The 19,767-nt window shown below is 33.6% G+C and overlaps 1 protein-coding gene across 1 annotated transcript in view; it reads left to right on the top strand.

Annotated features, from left to right (window-relative positions):
- LOC124536427 (contactin-associated protein-like 4) overlaps positions 1–19,767 on the top strand; it is a 37,051-nt gene that overhangs the window by 2,276 nt on the left and 15,008 nt on the right. Inside the window, exons 2-18 of the mRNA XM_047112967.1 lie at positions 2,187–2,318; positions 2,772–2,994; positions 3,451–3,587; positions 4,146–4,297; positions 4,987–5,050; positions 5,156–5,440; positions 5,529–5,635; positions 6,117–6,731; positions 7,526–7,706; positions 9,097–9,214; positions 11,257–11,405; positions 13,011–13,213; positions 13,919–14,130; positions 16,216–16,430; positions 16,966–17,139; positions 17,830–18,055; positions 18,827–19,074. Of these exons, the coding sequence (XP_046968923.1) occupies positions 2,210–2,318; positions 2,772–2,994; positions 3,451–3,587; positions 4,146–4,297; positions 4,987–5,050; positions 5,156–5,440; positions 5,529–5,635; positions 6,117–6,731; positions 7,526–7,706; positions 9,097–9,214; positions 11,257–11,405; positions 13,011–13,213; positions 13,919–14,130; positions 16,216–16,430; positions 16,966–17,139; positions 17,830–18,055; positions 18,827–19,074 (3,418 nt within the window). The 5' untranslated portion in view covers positions 2,187–2,209. The remainder of the gene's footprint in view (positions 1–2,186; positions 2,319–2,771; positions 2,995–3,450; positions 3,588–4,145; positions 4,298–4,986; positions 5,051–5,155; positions 5,441–5,528; positions 5,636–6,116; positions 6,732–7,525; positions 7,707–9,096; positions 9,215–11,256; positions 11,406–13,010; positions 13,214–13,918; positions 14,131–16,215; positions 16,431–16,965; positions 17,140–17,829; positions 18,056–18,826; positions 19,075–19,767) is intronic.

Below are 19,767 nucleotides of genomic sequence, written 5' to 3'. Positions count from 1 at the left end.
TAAACTAATTAGGTATATATTCTTATGAAATATGTCTAGCTAATTAAACACTTAGGTACCAATATTAAATAAAAAGTATTGATACTTTACTCTGTACTTCAATTTTTAATCTATGTTTCAAGGTGGCTCAAAATCCCATTCGATCTCATGTTGATTTAATTGTTAATAAGAAATTATATGTAGGATTCCGTATAATGTATAGAATAAGTGTTTATTATTATATTATAATCTTTAAAGCAAGACTTAAGTCATTTGAAAATTGAGCAAAAATGCAATATTATATATACTCAACAGTACAATAAAAAGTTTCGATGTTAACGCATACAGATAATCAAAAACATACTTTTTAATTCTTACATATAAAACGTAATACTGGTTGTTAATGTAACTTTTTCATTACTATTAAACGCTGCAACTCGTTATTCGACTTTCTTAACAACTCTGCTCGCGTAAACTTAAAACCTAGCACTCACTGGTAAGCTGTAACCGTTGCAAATATGGTGACAAATATTAAGATCATGTGATTATACAAATTATCTGATTTTGCGGAATAAAGCGCTACAGCCGCTGCTTTAAATTTTAACAAAAACTAGACAGCTTACGTGGGTCGAGATGGCCCAGTGGTTAGAACGCGTGCATCTTAACCGATGATTGCGGGTTCAAACCCAGGCAAGCACCGCTGATTCATGTGCTTAATTTGTCTTTATAATTCATCTCGTGCTCAGCGGTCAAGGAAAACATCGTGAGGAAACCTGCAAGTGACAAATTTCATAGAAATTCTGCCACATTTGAATTCCACCAACCTGCATTGGAACAGCGTGGTGGAATATGTTCCAAATCTTCTCCTCAAAGGGAGAGGAGGCCTTTAGCCCAGCAGTGGGAATTTACAGGCTCTTGTTGTTGTTGTTTATACAGCTTACAAGATAAAATTTACACTCCATAAAAACCGGTGTATTTGCTTCAGTCAAAATACATAACAGAACGTGTATAATAATAATATATAGTCGTATAGTCTAACTATCACGGTTCATGAGATGCAGCCTCATGACAAACGGACTGACAGACGGTTGGACAGGAGTCTTAGTAATAGTGTCCGTAATTTTCTTCGTGTTGTCGAACACTACACAAGTGCTACTTTTTTTTTAAATTAGCAAATTAGCCACCTACGCAAGCACTGGGAAACAAAACAACACATAGTATTTATTTTTGCAGAAGCATTAATATATGAAACAAGAATAAAGCGGACTACTCAAAGTCAACGAAGATAAAAAATATTCCAGACCTGTCCAAAACATTTTATTTGAGAATTATTTTGAAATTGAGAACTCGCTTTAAAATATATCCCAGTCATTTAACCGTAAAGTAAGTAACAGCCTGTAAATTTCCCACTGCTGGGCTAATAGCCTCCTCTCCCATTAAGGAGAGGGTTTGGAACATATTCCACCACGCTGTTCCAATGCGGGTTGGTGGAATGCACATGTGGCAGAATTTCGATGAAATTAGACACATGCAGGTTTCCTCACGATGTTTTCCTTCACCGCCGAGCACGAGATGAATTGTAAACACAAATTAAGCACATATATAAAGTGGTGCTTGCCTGTGTTTAAACCCGAAATCATCGGTTAAGATGCACGTGTTCTAACCACTGGGCCATCTCGGCTCATTTAACCGTAAAACCACGTAAACTTTATTCTCTTAACGGCTTTCATATTCAATGGTGGTAATCATTTTATCTCGATGTAAGAATATTAAATTTAATGTCGTTAATCAAACTGGGTACCGCGATGGAAAAATTAATCATTGGACATGCTTAGAAAATTAATTTAATTAATTGATCTTGCTAATCGCATTCTTGCATCAAATCAAATCATAATTATTCGAAACAAATCATTTTTTATAAGATTGCAATAGTATTTTTATGATATTCGTAGTATTGGTAAATGGGAGATCTGATGGTAAAAGGTCACCACCGCCCATAGACATTGCCACTGTGAGAAATATTAACGATTTTACATTGCCAATGCACCTCCAATCTTGAAAGCTAAGTTGTGTCCCTTGTGCCTATAATTGACTTACTCACCCTTCCGGAACACAGTACTGAGTACTACCGTTTCAGTAAGAATATAAGATGAGTATAACTAAGCAAAATATTCTTATTTATATTATATAAAAAAGATATTTTTCAGATAAATGACATTAACCGAGCAAAATGGGCTTGCGGGAAAGACGAGGAATATACATAGCCGTGATATTGATTTCATATGGAATAGCTGATGTTGACACAAGCCTTCCAGTAGATTTAGCTTCTGAGGAGAAAGGTAACACTTAACTTATGCGTATTTAAATAACTTAAAGCCGAAATTGTTATATTCCTAAATACAATAATCCTACCAATATTATAAATTCTAAAGTTAGTGAGGCTAGATGTATGTACGTTTGTTACTCTTTCACGATAAAACTACTCGACGGATTTGGATGAAATGTTACAGTAATATTGGTTATACATTAAAATAACACATAGGCTACAAATTATAATGATTTTATGTAATGTTGTCATAGTATAACGAAACATACAAAGTAGCCGTGCGAAGCTGAGACGGGTCGCTTATATATTTGGCAAAGAATACAACATAAAGATCACAATAAATAAAATTTGTACTATGACGTTAAAGATTCTGAAGTTATATAGACTACTGTTCATTGAATTATTTAGCCTTGAATTATAAAATTGATCTCAATAATTAAGAACAATTCGAAATGTTTTATTTCAGCTCCACTACAAACAACATTACCCTTCACTTCCACGTCACCCTTACCTACAACGATAAACATTTCTACCTCTACATATGCCACTGTTATACCACCGATACCACCAAGTGATAGGGACCGGTTCCTCACCTTCGCTGAATCTGGACACCATCAGACCTTCATGTTTGCCAAAGATAACACATTCATACAGCTTGATGGGGATATCATACAAAGATTTCAATTAAGGTTAGTGGATACAAGCACCTGTTTTATTCATACCTTAAGTTTAATTTGAATATAGTTACTTGCACCATCATTGCATAATTGTTTTCATTAAAACATATTTGATTGTAAACGAGCCGAGATTGCCCAGTGGTTAGAACGCAACTCAGGCAAGCACCACTGAATATTCATTTGCTTAATTTGTGTTTATAATTCATCTCGTGCTCGGCGGTGAAGGAAAACATCGTGAGAAAACCTGCATGTATCTAATTTCATAGAAATTGTGCCACATGTGTATTCCAACAACCCGCATTGGATCAAAGATGTGGAATATGTTCCAAAAGCCTTCTCCTTAAGGGGAGAGGAGGCCTTAGCCCAGCAGTGGGTAATTTAAAGGCTATTGTTGTTGGTGATTGTAAATTCAGCTTTGACATTTTTAAAGACTGTTTCTTCTGTTTTTTTTTTACCAAATATTTGCAGATTGTGCCGAGAAATATCGTTCAAGTTTCGCACGAGACTTCCTCATGGTCTTTTAGTTTATCACAACGTTAAGAATCCTGTTTTCAAAATGCAACCTTACGCGTTATACGTCATCGTAGAGAAAGGAGAACTTAAAGGTAGATATGCTAATAAAATATACAATTAAATAAAAACTAATTTAGTTAACTGCAGAGCAAGATTGCAAGCTCGCTGCTAATGTGAGGTAATTTACTATCCACTTAAATAATAAATTAGAAGCGTATATGCTGTAATAAAATATAGTAAGTCTATACAGCTTTTAAAATGATATGGAGATTTTAATTGGTCTATCTTATTCATTTTAACTAATATCGATTCAGATCGGGTTGTTGCTTTCATTGGATAACTTTTACCATGTATTTTTATTTAACAATATTATAGATCGTTGAAAATTTGAAAATGGACCTTGATTAATACAGACAATTTCCATTATATGCACAGCTCAAAAGTCCCCATTGAAATAATGATTCTTCTATTATTTAAGTTGTTAAATTGACCACCTAATGGCAAATTGTTTACACCTATAGACATTTTCGCAGCCAAAAATATTAAGTATACCTCACATTACACATAGACTATCCTTGGTAGCTAAGAATTTATGTCCCTTGACCATGTAGTTAGACTGACTCAATCAATTATTATTTCTCTGATTCTAGTGGTCCATGTATTTGGGAAGCATCTCACGTCAGTAACAGTAGGAAGAGGACTTAACAGAGACAATTGGCACAGTGTAGTCGTCACTATTGATGTCCACGGAGCGAGGCTTATAGCTAAGGTCGATCAGTTAAAGGAAGAAGTTTATTTAAAGGTATGTCATAATGTTTTACTAATGAGATGAAGTATTCCACGGGAACAATTTTGGGTCGAGTAATGTGAGATCCATTCTACATAAAAGGCATTTGATATTATTACTGATAGATATAAAATTTGGCTTTAAAACACAAACTCTGTCTCGTGTCACTTTCTACTTTTCTTTGGCCGTATCCCAATTTATTCGGGAGGCGCATTTCCTTTCTTTCTATTATTCTTCATCTGATCGTTCACGTCTCTTATCCATAATATAATCCACCCTCACTCGCTCCATGCACTTCTTAGGTCGTCCTCTGCCTTTCTCAATTCCCTCCTTCTATCCTCATGCTCTCTAAGTTACCCTAAGTGTATCCACGAAATGGTTTTAAATTATGGATATCAAACTATGTTGTGAAATAGCATTTCATGATTAGCTCGTATGAGTTTTAGAATAAAGTATATTTTATTTTGCAGTCTTTTTGATAATATTAGAGGATTAATTTTGTATTATTGTCATATGAGCATTTTAATAAAGCTCATGAGATTCCTTTGCCGGTGCAATCAGCTCAGTTGATACCATCTGACCTGGCACCAAAACTTGAGAATTACACAAAAGTAAAGCTGAGATGTTCTTCAAGGCAGTCGTTATTAGTGTATCCTTTAACGTTTACAGACTTAGATATGAACAATCAATTTATCTCGTTTCAGGGCTTAAGTTTCGATACAAATTATGGGATAACCGACAACCTGACATCAGTTATTTTAATAGGAGGTGAGTAATCAATTGTACAATTTCTATGAATTTTTGAGTGTAACAAACATTTTCATCTAAAATAATTAAAAAACTGAGTCTCCATATATTTTTTTGCCGTTTTAGGTCTCAGCTCAGAAGAAAAACTCCACGGCGTAAAATACATCATAGAATCATTCGTTGGTTGCATCAGTGATATGGTACTGAGTTCGGGCAAAGCGGCTTCAGATCTCTTGCCAATAGTTCCTCTAATCGCTACCAAACACGAGAATGTGAAAGAAGGCTGTATAGACAAATGTAAGACGATGGAGAATCTTTGCTTCGAAGGTTCTAGATGTATTAATGAGTACAACGGCTACCGGTGCGATTGTTTCGGCACTTTGTATGAAGAACAACTTTGTGATGTTTACAGTAAGTGAATATCAATAAACTGGATTGGTCTAGTCTGTGATTGAATGATTTTTTTTTTTAATTTACTGTTCCTTTGTTATCATATCAGCTGCAACAATACTAACATTACGCGGCTCGAGCTATGTGTCATATCGCGTCTACGACTGGAAGGACCGCGTTCACTCCACAAATACAAGAGTCAGCTTACATTTTAAGGTAGATATTTAGATCATTTTATATCTCCGCTTCATCCTATTGTATCATGTTAATGTTCGTGTTTTCATTGTCTTATGCGAATATAATATCTGTTTAATTTATACGAATTTATGCCAGTTAATATTTCACTTATATTTTTTTATAAGGAAGTGAGTATTAATTAAATATATCACAGACAAAATAAACAATCAATATTGTTAACCTTTAATTATGAATTAATAAATGAAACTATAATTATCGAAATGTTAACGAAATAAATTAACGAACAACATTTTTATGCAGAGCAAAGATTTTGAAAGAATCGTATAAGTGTATATTTTTTATAGTATACTTAAATTAAATTTAAATTAACCAGAAAAAAAAGACAATAAGAGTGACCTTTAAATAATGATAAAAATACAATTAAAACTGTCGACCAAGTCTCAATGTCAAATGATAAAATGCTTCGCTAACAAGGCGACTAGTAATACATTACTTTCAGACTCGTTTCGACGACTCAGCTTTATTTTATGCGAGCGGACAGATTGACGACAAACATCACTACATAGCGCTGTCAATACACTTGGAAAAAGTTGCCTTTAAAATAGACTTAGGGGACGGTCAAGTCGAAGATTATTTGGGCAAAAAAGTCAACAATAACATGTGGCACAATCTAACTGTAATTATACACGAAAAAACTGTCATAGTACATCTAGACGACATAACAGCCACATACGAAGTGCCCGGTGACGCTAAATTCGTCTGTATAGACCCTGAGATTTACATATGCGGTGGACCGGATTTGCATAAAATGAAAGGTCTAAAATCGTTCAACAATTTCGCGGGGAATCTTAAGTACGTATATTACAACGATGTTTCGATACTTTATGAGTTGAAGCAAAATAACCCCAAAGTCCATTACATAGGAGTACTCGATCCTGAATTCGTTGATATCGATATAGAAGTTATACCGATCACGTATCCTTTCGCTACGTCCCATATTTGGTGGCCTTTAAACCAGACCAACAGCATCAATCTGATTTTCGACTTTAAAACCAGCAAGAATATGGCGGTTTTGGCTTATAGCCAGATCACTTCAGGACAAGGCTATTGGGAGGTAAGCTAAGACAATTATATTTCTTGTAACTGGTATTTGAAAGCAGGCGACTTTTATTCGAATAGAATAGCTCTGAGCTTACATAGATATTACAAAATATATAAAAGAAAATATCCAACGGAATAGTTTTCATTATTGTTGAAAGTGTTTTAAATAGATAATCGATATTCCGTGAAAACTTTTTTGAAGTATATTTCTTCACAGCATTATGTATGACATTTTGAGATTCTTTGAGTGGGATATGCCTTTGTGTAAATCCGTCTGGATACATATCTTCCAGCCAACTATGTACTAGTAAAGCAAACTCCATTGGGTCATTTATTGCATCCTTCACTTATATTGTTGGAGAGAATTTAAGCATGGCCTTACACACCGCACCTGCTTACATATTTGATGATTTGTATCATCATTGATTTTTATATATTTACAAACAAAACATAGATAATAAATAATTCAGATAATTATTTATACTCGTTGCATAAAAAATTCCAATTTTTTACTGTTTCCTTTTTTTATAACATGAAAAATAAAATAACTACGAATATAGCAAAGTTATTTTATAAACAAAATTAAGCATTTTGCCTTTTAAAATATTTCCTATTTTTTTATTTTATTTACTGCAATTAACGTTTCAATTTAAAATAACGTGAATAATAAATATTTTAACGTTATTTTTATTTATTTAACAGCTTGATTGTATATTACAATAAAACATTTAAATATGAATTACAGAATATTAATCACTTTTATAAAAGCCTTGATGTGATTTATTTTTAAAATATATAACTTCTCAGGTAAGAATGGTTAAAGAAGAGATAAGATTCGAGTTAGTCCCTGACGTCGGTAAGAACGTGACGGTATTAAAGTCTGTGAAATTCAACGTCAGCAATGACTGGCACACCGTGGAACTCGACTACAGGAAGGGCAGGATCAGGTTGACCGTCGACTATCACAACAAGCACGCTCAAATGTTTGGTAAGTTAAAAGCACGTGTCCGCTAACTATAATGGCAACTATAATGGAATATGTTCCAAGCCTTCTCCTCAAAGGGAGAGAGGGCCTTAGCCCAGCAGTGGGAAATTGACAGGCTGTTGCTATTGCTGTCCGATACACGTATTGTTCCGTTCCTATTCTTCTCTACCTACTCAAAACTACACACTTTCTCTAGTGTTTTTCCAAACCGTTACTTTTTTTACTTTGGAACCTACTATTGACCTTTATTACTTGGGAACCTTCAATAAAAGAGCATACTCCTTCTTCAATGCCGGCAACGCACCTGTAAGTCCCCCGTTGTTGCAATTGTCCATAGTCAATGGTAATCAACTCCTGGCCTTCAACTCGTTTGCAAACTACCACATAAATAAAATCAGAAGTGGACCTAATTATTTTTCTCTAATCGTTTTCAGAACTAATTATCATACATATATGACATTAAAAATTTAATAAAGTTCGCTCTCGTCTGTCACTTTTATTTCCAATGTCACAATATAAAATGCATTAATTGGTACGAGTCTACGATCGTGATGTCAGCAAACTTTCGATTATTATTTGTTTTGCTTTTGACAATCGAATCGAATCGAATATTCGCGATATGATCGTGACCTGTCAAATAATATTTCAACAATCTAATAAAGCTGAGAGGAATTGTAATTATCAGGCTTAAGGTCTTGAAATAGGTACAATAGGAATTATGTCGAAAATACTATTGATGAATATTTTCTTCAATTGAGGTAAATTATGGGATGGTAATCTTTTCTTAACTAGGATAGGAGAAACTTTTAAATGTAGTAGTAGTAACAGCCTATTAATTTCCCACTGCTGGGATAAGGCCTCCTCTTCCATTAAGGACAGGGTTTGGAACATATTCAACCACGCTGTTCCAATGCGGGTTGGTGGAATGCACATGTGGCAGAATTTCGATGAAATTAGATACATGCAGGTTTCCTCACGATGTTTTCCTTCACCTTTAACTTTAACTTCACTTTTTTAAATGTATTTTATTAAAATTGTATCACAGTTAACGTGATCCACAGACAACGTCAGTCCCCTTGATATTTCTCCTATTTATATATTTTATTCATGTTAATATTTTAATGTGCTTGCATGTTTTTAGTATATTTTAACTGGCTGCATCAGTTGAAATTTAAAACTGAAGTTTATTCAATGTATTTTGCCAACACGTTTCAAGAGAACATTTATATTTTTTTACATTTTAACTTTATATAAAGCCAAAACATTTTTTTAAATATTTGTTATCGTTTACCTTTTATCGATCAATAATAAATTACGGGCATTTTTTAGATAAAATAGACTGTGTTTTAGAAAATTTCCTCTCGAAATTTACTTGTACAATTTTCTTTAACAGGCTTAGATTTTCAGCTTCAAGACAAAATCGTTATTGGAAGTGGACTGAAATCAGCTAATTTGGGCTTAATAGGATGTATGAGGAACATCAAAATTAACGGTCTGTTAATTGAACCAAGGTAAGCTTAGATCTAATAAATCGTCGAAATCGAGGTAATTGTAATTCATACACATGTATATATTAATACAAATATATAAAACATCTACCCGCAAACTTCAGTCTCGTGAACAAGACATTCATGGATAATGTCGAAATACCACCAAATAAAATTGAAAACATGGTAAATATCCCGTTTTAAATATTTGTAGTTATAAATATAAACATGTTCATTAAAAAACTTATGTAAAATCTTGTATATATTAATGTCTATATTTATTTGCTTAAGAAATATTTTGAGAATATACCTAATATTATCATTTTTGTATTTATTTCAAATAAAATTTTGGGTAATTGACACGGACATTATCTGAATAATGATATCTTCTATTTCGACTATGGCAAATTCTTATGGACGACCAGGTAGCTGTACAGAGTATATTATAAGTCAGTACAAGTGGCTAAATTTTATTTATTTCTCTACTGATATGTTCGTAGAACAGAAATCCAATATGTCGGCGAAGAGTTTGATGTAGGACAAACTATAAATGCTCTTCTCGAAATGGTAGTAAATCTGCCAGTACCTAAAATTGCTACTGTAAGTTTCTGCTGAAAATATATTGATTGATTGAAATAAAACTAATGCCGATATAGAAATATTATATAATTTACTTGATGGTAGGGCTCTGTGCAAGCCCGTTTGGGTTGATACCAACCACTTATTATGTATTCTACAGCTAAACAGCAGTACGCAGTATTGTTGTGTTCCGGTTTGAAGGGTGAGTGAGCCAGTGTAACTACAGGCACAAGGGACATAGCATCTTAGTTCCCAAGGTTAGGGGCACATTGACAATCTAAGGAATAGTTAATATTTCTAACAGCTTCATTGGCTATGGGTGATGGTGACCACTTACCATCAGATCGCCTATATGCTCGTCCGCCAACTTATACCATAAATTTAAAAAAAACTAACCTCGTTTTGTCTGTCGCTTCCACGATCAGATAGAAAGGCAATTTGTTGGTCATCCTTACAATTCATGTCAATGAATAATATTTAGTTTTCTCTCACGATTCTTGGTAATCGTTTTATTTTTTGTATTCCTTTACATGTGAGTCGATACTGATAATGATGTTTTATAAATTTTCTTTCGAACGAAACTTCCGTAACTTTGAAAATCTAAGATGCGTCCTTTACTTATTATTAATGATTTAGATTTTAGACATCGAAATCAGCTAAATTAATGAGTAATATCATTTTATGTAAACAGTAGCCGTTTACATTGGAAACGATTCGAACTTGAACATCAAAACACTCAATTATCATGTAATTTAAAATCATCAAAGACCAACGGAAATGTTACAAAATTTTCAAATCTTCTAAATTACACAAATTTACAAATGCCTCCGGCGTTTTAAAAATACAAATCCTTCCGGAAATTGCCGTTTATGTTGTTATTATTTACTTTAATCCTGGATAGAATAAGCGCATTGAAACAAAAAAACCACAAAAAAGACTTAAATCTAAAACAGCAAGTTTTCTTTAATAAGAAATAAGGAATAATAGTACATTATTGCTAAGGCTACAAAATTAATAGTACTTAAACTCCCTTGCTTTGGGAGACATGTTAGGCCGTTGGTCCTGGACCTAATTATTTCCAGGTGGTAGAATTCTATCAGAGTAAGAGGGTAAATAATTGCTTTGCTTTTGTCAATACTAGTACCTTATCGTAGATCCTGCGCCTACCTAGTCTCCCTTATCGGGCACTTCAATTGAAATCTGTCAGAAGAACATCATCAACAGCCCTATAGTCCACTAAACTATGTACATTGTACATATGTATTGTTTGTTACGCTTTTATAGAATTCAGTATAAAATTCAAAAAAAGAACGCAATTCTGTTCTTATAGCATTGCATATATTACAGTTTTTATGTTGACTTTTGTTTCATACGTTATTTTTAAATAAAGAATAACATTTTTTTGTTTTACAATTTTGTTTTAAAAATAGAACATATTCGTTTCGATGTGTTCAAAAATACTCCAAATCTATATTCAATTGGACCAGATTCGTGATAAACACGGAGCGAGTTGTGGGCGAAGTCGCGATAGATGACTGTCGTTACGTAGACCCGTGCACGAGACCGAACACTTGCGAACACGGCGGCATCTGCTCGATCAGAGAGGACCGAGTGATATGCAACTGTGACAACACAGGTATGTTATATAACCTAGAAAATTTGTTTTTTTTGTGTAGGGCAATATTAAATGCTTAAATATATAACAATATGAATTAAAAATAATTAATTAAATATTAGTTAATACATACAATTAACTTTGAAATCAATTATATTATATTATAATTTTATATATATCAATATATTGCGACACCATTTTGTCAAACTTTAGTATCAATACAAAATCTTTAAAACTACGAAGCGGATTTTGATAGGGTTTTTTTTAACAGATAGAGTGATTCAAGGGGAAGGTCTATATGTATAATACATGCATAAAATTCCAGAAAGACATTGATAATTTTAGAAGTTTAAAGTGATATCTTAGATTCTTTTGACACTTAAATTGCAAATTTAACCCGTGCGAAGCTAAGGCGAGGCTAGTCTCCTATATTTTCTGGAGCCATTCATGTTATGGTTCATTTTAGTTTTTTATAAAATATAATATACACGTTTTTTAATATGTTTTGACCTATTTGTCAATTATTTGTTACTAAGAATCACACAACATAAAATCTTTTTGGTTGCAAAAGTTAAATATTGTCAATTTTCACAGTTTTTGATTTGAGAGACAATTACAAATTAATTTAACAAGTATAAAATATATATTTTATCCATTAACCGATCGAAAGGGAAAGAGCCACGCATTATGTATGCGTACATATGTATCTTAATTAGAAATTGAATCGTATTAATTCTCACACATTTCATCTGCAACAGAACAATACCAACAAAAGTCTCAAACAATATCTACTTATCATCTACATTTCTCAAGGTTTCATGAAGTAACACTTTTATTAATACTTTCTTACGTTACGTTGCCTTAAAAGTTTAACAAAGAGATATTAAAAACCTAAGTTGAAAATGTTCAAACTTTTACAGACTCGTATATTTAATTGGTTGTAAAATTTACTTCTTAGCCGAGATGGCCCAATTGTTAGACCGCGTGCATTTTAACCGATGATTGCGGGTTCAAACCCAGGCAAGCACCACCAAATTTTCATGTGCTTAATTAGAGTTATAATACATCTCGTGCTCTGCGGTGAAGGTAAACATCGTGAGGAAACCTGCATGTGACTAATTTCGACGAAATGGCATATGTGTGTCCACCAACCCGCATTGGAATAGTGTGATGGAATATTCTCCAAACCTGCTCCTCAAAAGGAGAGAAGGACTTATCCCAGCAGTTGAAAATTTACAAGTTGTTAATGTAAATATCTTTAAAAGTTTGAAGATTCTATTCAGGTATTTTGTGGTATAATCTGCGGAAGTACATATCCACATTTACCCAAAAAAGATAAATAAAAACAATGACAAAATGATGTAGTAAATGGTTGAATTATTAGTAACATTAAATATACTACTATACTAATTTTATTCATATATATTTTCGCTTATCATTTTCTTTTTTTATTGGGTTCTTTAATCTTATTTAGTTATTATTTATACTATTGTAATTAACTCGGAGGAATCACGTATATTTTTATGCATAAAACCCTAGCGCTAAAAACGTCCGAAATGGCTACAATCAAAGACAATGGGATTTGGACATAGACAATTTTACTTCTTACTAATGCGTTCCAAACAGGATACATTGGAGAAAACTGTCACTTCGCTACATTCAGAAAGACTTGTGAAGAACTGGCGCTGCTGGGCTACACGAGGAACGACGTGTATCTGATAGACATAGACGGGAACGGGAAGTTCCCACCAGCGCACGTGAAGTGCGAGTTTCAGATAGAAGCTGACTCCTCTACCACAGTTGTTGAACACAATCTTCCGAGCCAAGTTGTAAGTATGCAAGATTTATTATATTTTTAAATGTTAAAAAAGAGTAACTACTGAGTTTCTTGCAGGTTCTTCTCGGTAGAATCTACTTTCCGAACCGGTGGTAGCTTCACTTAATTGTTAAATGCCGATCCAAAAGTGCTTGTAAAAGCCCACTTGAATAAAGTTTATTTTGATTTTATTAGAAGTTAAGCTTCGGAGATGTCTGTTGATTATATTCTGTAAAAGATGTTACATTAGGCTATTTGAATGGGTTTTTAAAATCCATTCTATATTATTTAGTATAGCTTATAAATTCTATTTTAAAATAGCTTGCGAAAATATGGCGCTGCCATGGGGTCGGTTACGTCACTTGCCTGTATTGTAATCTGTGGCACATATAATCCACATACAGTAGGCAAACGACGTTAACGAGCAAGTGACGTCATCATAAACCCGACCAATCAGGAGCATTTTGTGTCACGTGACGAACTATTAAAAAATGCATTTTTATTTATGGACTGGATGGATGGATTATGAATATATTATTTATTATTATCAACTTTCGTTAATAAATAGACATTTTTAAACTCATAATATATACCTACTGATATAATTGACACTTTATTTTTCGCATTGTCAGAAAGCCCTTTGGAACGTATATAACTTTAAAGAAAAAAAAAATCGTTTAATTCCTAGTTAAATAAGTTGTATTTTATATATTTTTAGGATGTCCGTTCGGCTTCAGGCCAAGATTTCAGCTTCAAAATCAAATACAGAGAGTTCACAGCAGAAATGCTGCAGGAGTTGATTTCGCATTCTCTATTCTGTCGTCAGTACATTAAATATGATTGCAACATGGCGCCTCTCGAGTTGCACAGCGCCACTTGGTTCATATCCTCATCGAATGACACCGTCGATTACATTGGAAATGTAAAAAGGTAAGCCTAGGAAAAAAGACACTTTTTATGTCATGCAGGCTAACTGGCAAATATCACCCCCTGACCTGATGGTAAGTGGTCACCGCTGTCATTGGTACTGTTAGAAATATTAATCCTTATTCCATTGCGCTGCCAAACTTGAGAGCTAAAACGTTATATCCTCAAAGCACTATTATATAGCTGTTTGGCGATAGAATATATTACCACTGATGAGTTCTTTAAACTAATTATTATCTATATCAATTGATCAGGAGAATTTTTAGTGCAATTTATAATTGATATACGTTTCGAAAACGGTTTAAGTTTATTTTATACGTAATTTTTAAGTTTTAAGACTTTTGATATAAAATCATGAATCATCAAGCATGAATTGGATGTACTTACTGCTAATTAAGTATTTTAAAAAATCTTTAGTATAATACAACCCTACCTTATCTCACTGATCTTCATCTATATACAGTGTGATTTGTGCAAACATAAAGTTGGTGTCAGAGCTGTGCAAGCGTTGATAGAAACCACCTTCTTTTACTGCTAAGCAATACTACTATAACACTTGGCCCAGTTTGAAGTGAGTTAGTATAACAGGCACAAAATATATAACTAAGCCAGAAGTCAGACACTCTGATGAAGAAATGCGCAAGATAATCTTTATAAAAATCGAACATTTACATATGTCAAAGAGTTTCATTAATTACTTAAAAATATACAGCGTAATGAGTATACCATAAATATTTGTTAGCGATTTTATTTTGAATAAATTTCGATCCATGAAATTTATTAACAAGAAAATTACAACTTCACACGATTAATTATACACATTTTAAAGCGGTTCTAATAAGAGAGCCTGACCCTTCAGGGGTTAACGTTCAATAGATTACGGTGGGATTTGAGACCTCAATACATTAAACACGTTGTTCCCTCATTTATACCTTTTTGCACATTCATTTCGACCTTAGCCGACCGTTTTAGTAAATTACTTTCGAATCCAACGGCCTTTTATTGAAATTTATTGAACGTAATAAATCAGTGTTAATGTGATATCGTTAGTGCTCCAGTGCTGATTTTATTAAATCTTTAAAGTGTATTATAATTCGTTACAGTTTTCAGACAATCATTAATAAAGATTTTGGGGATTCTATTTTTTTCTCATTCAACTTAACTTATTACCACTCACTGTGATATTCTACCGCCAAACAAAAGTACTTAGTATTGTTGTGTTTCGGTCTGAAGGGTAAATGAGCCAGTGTAAATACAGGTACAAGGGACATAACATCTTAGCTCCCAAGGTTTGTGGCACATTGGCAATGTAAGGAATGGTTAATGTTTCTAACAGCGCGAATGTCTATGGGTGATGGTGACCACTTACCATCAGGTGGCCCACATGCTTGTCCGCCAACCTATAGCAAAAAAAAATCTTGCTATATCAACGAAATGTATGAGAAAGTATAAAGTGGCATTTGAGACAAAAACAAAACACTATCATTAGTTCATATCAAGATGGACAAAATATAGATCATATTAGTAGAAAAACACTTGTTTAAGATGTATGAGGTTTTAGAAGTAAGAGAAAATGTTTAGATTAAAGTGATTAAAAGATTAAAGTACATGAAAGGTGTTCCAAAACACAAACATAGAGAGGATTTGAAACAAACATTTGATTGGTTAAATTGGTTTCCCCTATTGAAATAAACAGTGCAAAAACGAATAACCCCATCACTGCTTTATAAGCTTTCAAAAGATTTGGACATATTTTTATGACAAATTTAGCAACATTGTAAATAAATAAAAGATAAGTAATTAAAAAAAGTCAACTAGTAAATGTTTGATGACCAATCAAACTAAGAAGGAATATTTAAAAAAAAAATTGGAATAAGTAAGCTGTTTCTAATATAATTAGTAATATTCTAATATAGTAGTAATATAACATTGTAAATAAATAAAAGATTAGTTATTAAAAAAAGTCAACCAGTAAATGTTTGATGATCAATCAAACTAAGAAGGAATATTTAAAAAAAAATTGGAATAAGTAAGCTGTTTCTAATTATATTAGAAATCCAATTTTTTCTAAATTCAAAATCTTTTCAGAGGATACTGCCCTTGTGGAGTGAACGCTACTTGCGTGAACCCAACGCAGTCGTGCAACTGCGACGCAAACGAAAACAAGTGGCACTCAGATGAGGGAACGCTCGTAGATCCGAAGAGTTTGGGCATCACCGAAATGTTCTTCTTGCAACAGAAGGATCTTACCGAAGAAGCGCAGGGCAGGATCACCCTGGGACCCTTGGAATGCGTTGAAACAAGTTAGTATCCACTAATAGTTGTCAATAAAATACTCATAAGATAATATAAATTCTTTAAATATGAAACACCTTATTTTTGTTACATTATTAATTCATAACGTAAGAAACAAAGAGAAAACATAAAAAATACTCGCCCCTGGTCTCATTGAAATCTGATTGTGGATTCATAAAAGTATCTCAAGATCCTGGGTTTTAAGTGGGGTTACGAAACTTTTATTTTTCTCTTTTTCTTTGTACACTATTATTACAGGTATATAGCATTAAATTTGAACGGAAACACTGATTGGGAAGTTACTGGCCCCTATGATATGGGTTCTCCTAGTTTAGTGTCACAGAGCCTCTTTGAGATATGTTTGACTTGATATTTTGACTTGATATTATAAAATTAATATAATAATCATTAACTCGATATGTGTAGTATAGCTGTAACATCGAATACTACTAAATAAAAAAGGAAAAAGTTTGCTCATTCTTTTGCATGTGTGTGTGTGTTTTCGCGTAAAATTAATTATTATTTTATGACATTCGTTTATAGACACACAACGCTATGTAGTGACGTTCACGACATCACAATCGTACATCGAGGTCCCGGGATGGAGGAAAGGGGACATCGCGTTCAGTTTCCGGACGACCGGAACCAGCGCCATACTGCTGTTCCAGCCACCGATACGGCCGAACTATCCGTCTTTCATGGTGGCTTTGACGAGCGGTAAAGATTTACTAACAACTTATAATCAGCTTTTATTTTGATTTTAGAAAGACGTTAGTGTAATTATAGGTATGTTGGCAAGGATGTGCTTAGATTATATTATGTCAATGTTTACAAGCTAGAGTCGAGATGGCCCAGTGGTTAGAACGCGTGCATCTTAACCGATGATTGCGGCAAACCCAGGCAAGCACCGCTGATTCATGTGCTTAATTTGTGTTTATAATTCATCTCGTGCTCAGCGGTGAAGGAAAACATCGTGAGGAAACCTGCATGTGACAAATTTCATAGAAATTCTGCCACACGTGTATTCCACCGACCCGCATTGGAACAGCGTGGTGGAAAATGTTCCAAATCTTCTCCTTAAAGGGAGAGGAGGCCTTTAGCCCAGCTGTGGGAATTTACAGGCTGTTGTTGTTGTTGTTGTTACAAGCAACTAGTTGTTACCCGCGGCTTCGCTCGCGTCCTAGGATTGTCACGTGTTGGGCAATAAAGTAGCCAATGTCCTTTGTTGGAGTTCAGGTTTGTTTCATATTAAATTTCATCAAATTCGGTTCAGCCGTTTGATCGTGAAAGAGCAACAGACAGACAGAGATAATTTCACATAGTACACACGAACACTACTTTTTGTAGTTAATTGGTTCTGGTCACTAAATCTAGCCAAAGTTTTCTGATTTTGGTAATGAATTACAGAACACGAGCTAACATTTAACTTCACACTAAACACGGGAACGACTAGGAAGTTAGTAATCAACTCGAAAAGGAAACTGAATGGGGGGGAGTGGCACAAAATCTGGATCGACTACAACTTCTACCACGTCAGGTTCATGCTCAACACCGAGTATCAGATGCTGAATTTCCTCCTCGAGGAAGAATTTGGACCATTCGAGGGATCTATGTTCATTGGTGGAGCGACTGCGTGAGTATTTATTTAAATTCAATGATATTCTAATAAACAGATATGTTATGCCCATACTAAACAACAGAAAAAAGTGTGCCGCGCCGGGGACCGTTTACATTACATTTCGTTACAAGTAAAAAGGATAGCTTGATAAAAACAATAAGAAAAAGGGATAACTAGATGTTTTAATTACGCAAAACGTATTACTACATAACTATGAGGTATTATAACGTATTACTGGCATAATTATGATGAAAACGACTAAAAGCAAACGTCCCAATTAGGACGTTTTCTAGTCTTCACTTTTTGCGCGTTAATGACAATATCTGTTTACTACAACATTGTTTCCACTAGAATGGGACATTTTCTTATCCTTATGGTCTATTTCGTTCACTTCTTATTATGTCTCAACGCCTTAAAGCGATATTTTTCGAGAAATTTAAAAAAGTATTTTTCTCTATCGACGTACAAATTATTAACAATTTAAATAGTGTATCAATAAATCAATGAAAAAAATAGAGAGACCTACATGTCCTATAAAGTAGTCTGGTCAACTTTGCTATTTCTCAACGTGACTGAAATCGGTCAAGACGACATCACCATCATTATAATCATTCAAACATTTATTCAGAGTCCAGAGTGCTAACCGTTACACTATATAATATGTTCCCAAAATTGTCCTCAAAGGGAGAGGAGGCCTTTAGCCCAGCAGTGGGAATTTACAGGCTGTTGTTGTTGAAACATTTATTAAAAAAGTATGACAAAAGCATCAACTAGCCCTATTTCCAGGGAGCATTTAAAAAAGTCAGCGGTACACCAAGGTTTAATAGGCTGCTTCAGAGGATTAGTAGTGAATGGTGAGATCCTGGACATATACAGCTACATGTCCGTCCACTTGTCCGAGATCATCAAGGACTGCAAGCCGTCGTGCGTGCCCAACCCTTGCCAGAACAAGGCCACCTGCAAGGAGCTCTGGTCGAGCTACGAGTGTATCTGCAAGAACCCCTGGGCGCATTTGGGAGTGCATTGTGAAGAAAGTAAGCTTTGTACATTACTTTATAATTACTTCTCATTTGTGTCCTCTAGTTGTTATCTTGAATTGATATTATGAAATACTAAACATGTCTTAATCCATAGTATTATCAGAGTGTCATAATATTAAGAATACCAACCTCAAAATTTAAAGTGAACCCATCTTTGTTATAATTAAAATTCAGCACAAATTTATATGCGTACACTCATTATGGATAATTAATTTATTAAGTAAAGCTATTTTCGCTAGTTTTTGACCCATTCACCCCTAATATAAGAAATAAAGGAATTGGTAATACCCTCCTTGTCTGTTTAATATTTATTACGTAATCTAAAGGAAAATTGAATACACGTTTGGTTTATTTTGGGTTACTTTATTAAGTACTATGAGATCGGACAGAGACATCGCTCGTTCAAATCAAATCAAATATAAAACTATATTTAATGTTCATTTTGTGTTACGTTATTAATTTTTAATGTTTCTTTTTTTATATTTTAATTTTAAATCACTAAAATTAATTAAGTTTTGTTATTATTATTATTATTATTATTTAATTCTTCATATAATTATCCTAGTCTTTATCACTTAGTGCTTCTAATTTGTAATAGATATCAGTGGAAACTTGATTGGTTTAAGTATTATTTTATTATGTTTTCATATTACTGTTCTATTGTATTGTTTGTTTCTCGAAAATAAA

This window comes from Vanessa cardui, chromosome 16 (genome assembly GCF_905220365.1).
Source record: "Vanessa cardui chromosome 16, ilVanCard2.1, whole genome shotgun sequence".
In the NCBI taxonomy this organism is placed as follows: Eukaryota; Metazoa; Arthropoda; class Insecta; order Lepidoptera; family Nymphalidae; genus Vanessa; species Vanessa cardui.
This window is presented reverse-complemented; position numbering and strand designations above follow the sequence as displayed.